The sequence below is a fragment of the Rissa tridactyla genome, chromosome 5 (assembly GCF_028500815.1).
Source record: "Rissa tridactyla isolate bRisTri1 chromosome 5, bRisTri1.patW.cur.20221130, whole genome shotgun sequence".
Lineage (NCBI taxonomy): Eukaryota > Metazoa > Chordata > Aves > Charadriiformes > Laridae > Rissa > Rissa tridactyla.
In genome coordinates, this window is record NC_071470.1 from 39,727,707 (window position 1) to 39,737,820 (window position 10,114).

Consider the following 10,114-nt stretch of genomic DNA (forward strand, 5'->3'; position numbering starts at 1 on the left):
ATTTACACCAAAGTAAGGTGATTACGTAATAGTGCTAGAAGTGATCCCACTCTGAACTTGCTTTTGCTGGATTTCGTTCTGCAAACTTCAGGACTTATTTTTCCCCATTTTGTCAAGAACATTCCTGATTCCGATACCATTTTCTAAAGTATTAATCACTTTCCCCAGCATAACCATATCTACTTATTTTCTAGGTCTCACTAGATTCTACTAATCATGCAATGACTACACGATCTACTAATAATGCAATTTATCAATGAAAACACTTAACAGGAATGAGCCAGGAAAAATAATCAAAAGCTGTACCTGAAATGCCTTCCAAACTTGCTGCATATTTTATTTTTTTTTTACTAGATCACTTAGCCTCTCAAAGATGATCATAAATGTGTTTGAAATCAATTGTCCTTAACAAAGTCACACTGGGTATTTTCTTAACAATTTATTTCAAGTGGTTTCAATTACTTTGTTCTAAATTCTTGCATTTCTGTGCCTTTATTGCCTACTCCTAGTGGATAAACAAGCATACAATATAAAACCCACAATTAATGAATAATTAAATAAACAACATTTTATATTTCAGACAATCATGAATTTGTCTGTCTATATACACAATTAGTTTTGAATACAGATGCAGAAACGTCCCCATACTACAAACCCCAGGCACATTTGCTGAATAACTGGACCCAAAGGATGTATGATGGAAATCCCTTCACTGGAGGTTTCTTCATAGCTGCACAGCTTGTACTACATACTAAAAAGTTATTGTTCTTATTTGTCCACTAGTTTATATTCAAATTTTATGCGGTAATAACTTTTAAAAAGCTATAAAAGGTTGTCACAAAGAATACTTAAATCAAGCTTCCTAGCCTGTAGCATGACTTTATCTCCGGTCTGTGAAGCCTTACAAAGAAAGCTAAGGTGCGAGTTCCCTCCCATCACCTGTAACGACAGTGCAGTGCAAGCCTCACGCCACTTGGAGTCAGCAACCCACTGCTGCAGGGCAAGGTCTTCCCCAGCTGTGAGGAAGGAACAAAGGAACATGGCGAAACAGACGCATATTTACCTGCTAAAACATGCAATTGACCACTGTGTCCCTGATGATTAAAGAACCAATTTTGCTAGAACACAAAGAATGTAGGTCACACCGTCTCATACCTACTTGTTCCTTTCATGGCACAATTACCAGCTTGTAATGAACAGTCAAGGAAAAGCAAAGCAATCACCATGCAAAAGCACTTCAAAGGCTACATGCAAATTCAGAATTCCCTTAATGCTACATAAAATGCAACTCCATTTCACAATAACCCAACAATTTCATTTATCATGGCTTTATAGTCCGTACCAACCTTACTTTGTGCGTCAGAACACAAAGTTTTAAAAAAAAAAAGTCTCATTCAAATGCAGAATAAGTTTTTACATCAAAAACAATTTTTTGGTCAGAAGCCCAGTACCAGAAGTTGTATGAAAATGGTTAGCAGTTAAATCCAGCTACTGAAATGAGTAACAAAATTCACATTGTCTGCAAATAGTTCAGCACTAGAAGTTCATCTATGAACATACCAGTAAATAATATTGACTTCAAAAATATTATTCAGAAAAATGTAACAATGATTTGGTGCTGTCAGGTGTGAGAAACACAAAGTATTTAAGCTGTACCTTGTTTTTTCAATAAGGACTGGCATGCTAGCTAGCAGTACTTTTCAGACCCACACCATTCCCTCCTGGCATGAAGGCACAACCAACCAGTACCATCAGGCGCTGTGTAAATGCAGAACAGTTTTATTACTTTCATGCAACCCATGTTGGACTCTCAAATGGCCACAAGAGATCAGAACCAGCCCAGCAGATCTCAAGTACAACAAGGGAAGATTCATGACACAGTAAACTGTTGGGGATGCGCTAAAAGCATTACAGAAAGGCAACCTGTATATTTACACAGTATACACTGACATTGCAAAGATTGCTAATGCATCGTTTTGAATCTTTCAAAAATAATAGTTTCCACTGTCAAGTTCATAACATCAATAGCTTTATGGAGTGTCCTAAAACGGCAAGTGGAAAATTAATCATTGCTGATCTGCAACAAGTCTGCCTATTTTTTGCTCAGTTTCCTATGAAAATAAGGCTTCCAAGGCTGACAGCACACTCCCTGTTCACAGTCAGACCTCAGCCATGGGCACTGTAAGGCAATCTGAAAGCTGATTAGTGTAATACACCTTAATGCCTGAAGCAGAAGTTTTATTCATGTAATCACAGTGTAACTTACGTTGGCAGAACCTCTGAAGGTCACCTAGTCCAACCTTTTGCTTGAAGCAGGGCTCACTTCAAGGCTAGATCAGGTTGCGCAGGCTTCATCCTGTCAACTTGTGACTATTTCCAACGATGGAGATTCAACCACCTTTGCGGGTCCTGGTCTGCCCTTCACCATCCTCTTCATAAAAAAAGTGATTTCCTTGTCTCCAGTTAGAATTTCTCCTTACTGTAACATCACCACTGCTGCTTGTCCTGTCACTGTGCACCTCCAAGAAGAGTCTTCCTCTTTCTTTCTCTAAGCCCTCCTTCTGGCAGGGAAGCACCACTGCCAGATCCTCACCTTCAACCTCCTTCTCCTCAGGCCAAACAAACCCAGCCTCTGCAGCTTCTCCTCATGCAGCACATGCTCCAGTCTCCTGAGTGTCTTGGTGGCCTCCACCTGATGCAGGCCACTTTGTTGACCTCTCTCTTGTCCTGGCAGCCCAGAATGCTGTCTCCCGTAACATCCTCATAGGTAAGTGTAGGAAGTGTGGGTTAGATGAGTGGACAGCGAGGTGGACTGAGAACCGGCTGAATGGCAGAGCTCAGAGGGTTGTGATCAGTGGCACAGGGTCCATTTGGAGGCCTGTAACTAGCAGTGTTCCTCAGGGGTCAGTACTGGGTCCAGTCCTGTTCAACATATTCATCAATGACCTGGATGAGGGGACAGAGTGTACCCTCAGCAACTTTGCTGATGACACAAAACTGGGAGGCTGATACACCCAAAGGCTGTGCTGCCATTCAGTGAGACCTGGACAGGCTAGAGGGCTGGGTGGAGAGCAACCTGACAAAGGCAAGCATAGGGTCCTACCCCTAGGGAGGAATAACCCCATGCACCAGTACAGGTTAGGGGCTGACCTGCTGGAAAGCAGCTCTGCAGAAAAGGACCTGGGAGATCTGGTAGACAAGAAGTTGATCATAGGCTAGCAATGTGCCCTTGTGGCCAAGAAGGCAAATGATATCCTGCATTAAAAAGAGTGTGGCCAGCAGGTTGTGGGAGGTCATCATCCCCCCTCTACTCTGCCCTGATGAGGACACATCTGTGTCCAGTTCAAGAAAGACAAAGAACTACTGGAGAGAGTCCACCAGAAGGCTACAAAGATGATCTGGGAAATGGAGCATTAGGAAGTAAGGCTGAGACCTGGATCCATTTAGCCTGAAGAAGAGAAGACTGAGAGGGGATCTTATCAATGCTTATACATATCTAAAGGGTGCATGTCAAGAGGATGAGGCCTGAGTCTTTTCAGTGGTGCCCACTGACAGGACAAAGTGCAATGGGCACAAACTGGAATACAGGAAGTTCCATCTGACCATGGGAAAAAAAAACTTATTTGAGGGTGACAGAGTACTGGAACAGGCTGCCCAGAGAGGTTATGGAGTCATCTTCTCTGGAGATATTAAAAACCCACCTGAATGCAATCTTGCACAACCTGCTGTAGGTGAACCTGCTTTCGCAGGGAGGTTGGACTAGATGATCTCTAGAGGTTCCTTCCAACCCCCATGATTCTACCAACAGGAGACAGGATACAGCTGTGGCCAAGAAGAGGTAATATTCAGTTCCCTTCAGCTATCAGTTATGCTCTGGGAGCATTAATGCAGCCCAACGCATGGCAGGCCTTCATTGCTGCAAAGAGCAAGCTGTCAAGTCCCATTCAACTTGCTGTCCACCAGGTCCGCAGGCTCTTCTCTGAAGAGCCACCAGTCAGTACTGATGTACAGGGATTTTCTTTCTCAGCAAGAAAGACTCCACATTTTTCATAGCTAAAGCTCATGAGATTCCTTTTGGGCCATTTAACACAGCTTGCCAAGGTCCCTCTGAATGGCAGCCCTGTCCTCCAGCATATCACCCACTCCCTCCAACCCGCTGTCATCCACAAACTCGATGTGAGTGCACTCATCCCATCCACATAGGTAACCACTGATGACATTACACAGCATTAGCCCAAGGACTGACCCCTGAGGAACACCACAAGTTAGATTTTGAACAGATGACTAGGCTAACTAGTTAGTAGTTCTTCAGGTCCTCTTTCCTGCCCTTCTTGAAAAAAAAGGGCATAACATTAATCTTTTTCTAGTTATCAAAAATATCTCAGCCTTGATATAGGGAGGCCGTTTGCGACACCAGCCAGCTCCAGCACCATCCTCAGATACACCCTGTCCAGCCCTATGGACTTGGGTATGTCCAGTTTACCTAAGTAGTCACTTTCTTAAGCCCCCACTACCCCAGGCACTACCTATCACCCACAAGCTCTTCTACTAAGCACACAGAGTGAGAAGAAAGATTTAAATGAAACCACAGGTCTATCACATTTCTTTGGAACTGAAGCTGGATTCCTGTTCTATTAATTCAGAAGTAATTATTTTGGGTTTCATAGAATTATAGATTAGCTCAGTTGGAAGGGACCTCAAAAGATCACCTGGGCCAACTTCTTGTGGGAGAGGGAGCCTAGATGAGAGCCAACTTTCTAATTGGAAGAACATACTAAATTCACAATATGTTAACACTGCTACAGCCACTTCAGCAATCTAACAGCTAATAATCAAAACTATTAACTTTCCCCCAAGCATCAACCACTGCTCTACTTATTGCAAATTAAGACAAAATTTAGTTTCACACAAAGTAGCTTAGACATCTTGTTTTCATTCCTGTGACAAAAAAATCCCATAACAGCTTGCTGTCCAAATCAAAACTGCAATATGAACGTTTAATAGCATTTCTGAACGCTTTTATGTAATGAGAAGGTCAGACACTTCTTTACATTCTTAGCTTTGAAACACTGAAAAAGCAATGAGTATCACCTGATTTTAAGATTTTTGTTTGCTTTTTTCAGATCGTAGTTACAGGAGCTATAATTTGTATTGTACTGTCCTTCGACTTTTACAAAAACACTCATTCCTTTATCTTTTCCACACTGTTACCATTGAAATAGAAGGTACCTCTGTCAGAAGTACCTTAGTTTGATGTTTCGACTTAGCTTTAAAAAAAGGGGGGGAGAAAGAAAAAAAATTTATTAATGATGGAATTTTGGGAATGTAGCTATCAATTTGCAGCATTTAAGAATGAGAACCAAAGACTCGATCCTACTGGATCCTGTTCGTAATAGCTATGCTTAGCTAAATGTAGAATCAAAAATTTTGCAGGACAGTGCTAAGTCATCCTCATAATCAAAAGTAAACTAAAAGAGGAAACAGACAAAGTGTTTTCACTGATGAAACAAAAAATAACATAAACAGTAAAATGTATCACTATGTTGCTTACATAATTTCTTCTCACTCTTACAGACTAAGGCCAAAAGTTCCATAATGCCTTTAAATTATCATAAACTGGCACTTCGCATGGAAAATACAGTCCTAGTCTCTCTTCAGTAAAAAAAACTTGAGATAAAAGTTGAGTAGATGTTTCTTAAGCCATTTTTAACTGCAGTTAACAGTCCACTGCCTAGCTGCACTGGTTTGTTGTCTGTTGGAGTATGTGACAAAACAACAGAGGCAACAAGAAGTAATCAGGGCACAGCAGGACAGGTCACTTCTTTTGACAGGTGAGGTGGGGCTTTCTGATTTATATGGAACTCATGAAACCACAGCCTTGCGTGTTTACAAGTTACAAATATAGGTTTTCAGAGTTATTCTCTGTCAACTGAGGTCATAGCTAAAATAATCTCTTGCAACAGAAACATACAATAAAGGTGTAAGAGCAGCCACACTACAAGAGACAGAAGATTTGCCTGGCCTACTGTCTATCTGCACCTGCATCCCCTTGATCCAGAAGAGCAGCAGTACACTAGCAACAAGCTTGGCTCAGCTCCATCTGGTACTCCCAGAGCTGAGCTCCGGTTGTCAGAGCAGCAATTAAACCACAGTGCAAAACAAATGCAGAGAAGGAAGCAATGGCCGCCATAAAACAACAAAATTTGACACACAAAAAGGATCAAAATAAACTGACCTGTGATGAACACCATGAAGGTATAACAAAAAGTAGGAGGCGAGTTCACTGGTCTATAATATCACATACAACTTAGAATCATAAAGTTAACCTGTGAAATTTGCCTGTAAATCAGCATTCAAATGAACTTCATTTCTACTGAAATATATACAAGAATACACAGTAACGCAAGAACCTCCCCTTCTATTCTGTGTCAAATTAGCCTTCCTGAAAATACACGGTTAAGGTTCCTCTGCTGAAGGCTTTTGGAAAATGAAGACTACACTATCTAAGTTCTTATCTTCACATGTTCTTAAGGCTAGACTTGCCTTTAACATGTCATATTTATTCACATGGCTGTTTCCATTCTTTTTTTTAGTTTCTGTTGTTTTTCCTGATAAGACTGAAACATATACCAAACCATTATTCTTCCCAGGGAATGTTTACAAAAATTTATATGGCATCCACCACTGGTTGCCGTTTGGCTGTTGTGCCTCTGAGTTCCTTCAGAGCTCTGGAGTGATCACCATCTTATAACTTTTCATTTTGGATTGCCCTCTTATACCTTTCCTAATAGACAACTGTGAACATGACATCCATAAACATCTCCAGACCCAAGTGTCCAACATCAGCTGTTCAATTACCCTGCACAAACAGTTTGCAAGAGTCCAAACTTGTGCAGGTGCTGCAAGCTCTTTACACTTCTGGAAAACACCACGAAAAGACCAGGACAGCTAAGACTGGGTGCCAGAACAGTGCAATACTACAGGAAGGAAGCTTACCAATGTTCTCACAAGGGGCAAGTTCAGGAAGACATTGATTCCAGAATATGGGGGTGTTAGGATGTGATGTGATACCCATGATCTCCAGAGATCTCCTCTTCCCACCTCCAGCATTGATATAAACACAGCAAAGCACACAGAGCCACGTATGAGCCCTTTCCAGGGCATGAATGGGTCCATGAGACCACTCCAGCCCCACTGGCTATGAATTCTTAGGAGGGCTAGTGACCAAGCCAACTGCACCGGTCAAGCCAACTGTACCCACCCCTCTCTAAGGTAGACTAAAGCACAAAGGAAATAGGACAATTACACACACACACTTATCTCAGGAGGGGAGGAGCAATCAGACCAGTTACAGGCCCCTTTTTCTCCAGGGCAGGAGAAGATGGGCAGGGAGGGCTCAGGACACTTGCATCCCCCCTTCTGGGGGAGAAGAGCCAGCCAGTGATAGCCCCTTCGCGGGGCAGAAGGCGAGATCAGGCCAGTTTCCACACACACACCGTGAGGGGAACACGAAACGCAACTGGACCAGCCTGCCACACCCCCCTCCCCAAGGCCGGAGGCGGGCTGAGGGGCTGCTCAGAGCTGCCACCGCCTCCCTGACACGTTACCCCCACAGGCCGCCTGCCCGAGCGCCTCCGCAGACCCCATACTCACAGAAACCCGCTCCTCTTCCTCTTCCCCCACCTCCTCTTCTGGGGGCTCCATAGCGCGCGCCCCTTTCTCCTCACAGCGCCTGCCGCGGGCCAGCGCGAGCCCGCCCCGCCCTGCCGCGCACGCGCCGCCGCCCTGCCAACCCGCCCCGTCGCTAGGGACTCGCTCCAGCCCCGCGCATGCGCGGGGGTCGGGAGGGGAGGCACCGTCCCCTGCGCGCGGTGCCAGCGGCCGTTGGAGGGCGTGGAGGGGCGGGGCGGGCGCCGCAGAGCGGCGGCTGAGGGGGCGCGCGCTGGCGTTTTGGCGGGCGGAGCGGCGGCGAGTGCCCGGATGGGAAGTCTGACACAAACCGACTTCCAGCCCCAAACGTTTCCTTCCCGGCTCTCGCAGCCGCCCGCCGGGTCCGAGTGAGCTGTAATTAGGTGGACACCGAGGGGAAATTTCTGTCCGTGAGAGGGTTTTTGTTTTTTTTTTCCAAATGAGCGCGGTGGCTGTGTGCTTTTGCCGTGACAGGGAACCGTTGCCCCTGCTCTTCTCTGCCAGCCCGCTTGCAGAGAGGTGATGCCTGATCATGGAGAGCTTTGGGGCTTGGTGAGGAGCGTACAGTAAAATCTGGTGGCAGACATTTTGAGATAGTGTTGGGGAACGAGATGTGATTTTCGGGGCGGGGGTGGGGAAGTCTGTTCAGCTCACTCAAAACTCTCCACCAGGAGAGGCGGTCTGTCTGTGGTGGTCTGTCAGGGACCATTTTCCCAGTCTGGTTGGCAAAAGGACAGGCCTCAAGTTTGGGGGAGATCCTCTGCCACCTGGGCAGGCAGAAAAGTTGAGGTGAACCCCTGCAAAGGCCTGGGTGTTGGTAGGCCCCCCGCAATCATTCCTTGCTTCCCTTTGGGTGCTATGAAGGAAGGAGGAGCTCCACATTTTCCCTGTCACAGCCGTAATGGTCTCCCTGAGGCATTCAGTAGAAGTACTGACTGTAATGATATTTTATGTTTCAGCTAGTTGGCAAGGGCAAGGAAGGAGTTTCCCCCTGAAAACACAGTGGTCTGGCTGTATTTTATTTACTTACCCTTCCTCTAAAGCAGCAAGAGCAGGTGACAGTTGAAGGTGGAGCAGCAGAAGATGCAGATCATTGATCTGGCACGGTACTGACAGTCTTTCCCCCACAGCTCGAGAGGCATGGAGGAGTGAGAGGAGCCTCCAGGGTCATTGACTGCAGCTTCACGATCCGTTTTTCAGAGGCAAAACATCATTTAATCTTTCATAAAGTTACTGAGCTCCTTCTCAAAAGCAATTAAGCTTTTCTGGTGTTGATATAAGCAATATATCCAGCTGTGCATATGAATATAGCTCCAGACTGTCCACCTCTCTGCATGTGAGACAATAAATAACTGCACCAGTTTTCATTCTCTATTAAGTAGAGGGAAGCTGAATTAGACTGAAAAATAAAGGCACCTCCATAACAATTTTTGCCTCCTGTGTTATTTGTTCTCCTCATAGCCATTATCTGCCATGTATCCAATGTAACATCTCCCAAAAGGCAGTGTATGTTCATTTTTGTCTGCGTTGATTCTGCAGTGAATTGGGTGTTATTTTTCAGCCCTAGATAAATCAGAACACTAAAGTACGTCAAGGCAAACATTCCTTAAAATAATTACAATGCTGACAAGAAAATGCTGCTTTATATCTGAACCCATCTCCTATTACAAATGCAATTAAATTTGCTCGTCTCCGCCTATCCTAGGTCCTTGTTTATGCACATCCCCAAAATCATCACCTAATAATTTACAAGTGAGACTTAAGAAAATATCATGTATCGGGGTGCGTGACTGGGGTGACTGGGTGAGGAAGAGAAGAGGCAGCAATAAAAAAGTAAATACTGCTGCAAGAAGCCGAGGTTCCTTGCTTGCTTTCCCTGGGAAGTACGAGGAAGAGCCCGTTTAATTTCAGTGCCATTTTCCCCTAATTGCAGTGGTACGAGGGAGAGCAGAATTTAGCCCGTACGTTGTAGCGCTAATAACAGTTCCAAATGTCATCTGTGAGAAAGCTTGCCATTTGCTTTTCTCTGCTGCAAATGACTGAAGGGCTCCTCTTGTCATACAATACAGAAATTCTGTCATACCCTTTATTTTTAGAAGAGCAATTCACAGGCAGAGAGGGGAGGAGGAAGGGTTTTCTGAATGTTTATCGCTTACACATCATACAGGAAGCTGTTCACATTCTTTATTAATTTTCTAACAATATCCAGAGACTTACTCAGTCTGAGATGTAATATGCTAAAATCCTTTCCAATAAAATGTCACTTGAAATGAAAATTGGAGAGGAATTTTAAAAAAGGCCATTGCTGCGGAAGATTTTCAGAGAGAGCCGGGCCTGACCAGCCGTGCCTGCTTTCGCTTCCCCCAAAACGATTGATTAATCAAAGCAATTGATTAACGTGTTAATTCCAGAGGAGAATCTAAAA

At 44.4% G+C, this 10,114-nt stretch overlaps 1 protein-coding gene across 5 annotated transcripts in view; it reads right to left on the reverse strand.

Annotated features, from left to right (window-relative positions):
• ALMS1 (ALMS1 centrosome and basal body associated protein) overlaps positions 1-7,768 on the reverse strand; it is a 77,230-nt gene extending 69,462 nt beyond the window's left edge. For all 5 annotated transcript variants that reach the window (XM_054202651.1, XM_054202653.1, XM_054202649.1 and 2 more), the window contains exon 1: positions 7,654-7,768. In XM_054202651.1, the coding sequence (XP_054058626.1) occupies positions 7,654-7,704 (51 nt within the window). In that variant the 5' untranslated portion in view covers positions 7,705-7,768. The remainder of the gene's footprint in view (positions 1-7,653) is intronic.
• Positions 7,769-10,114: the final 2,346 nt, after the last annotated feature.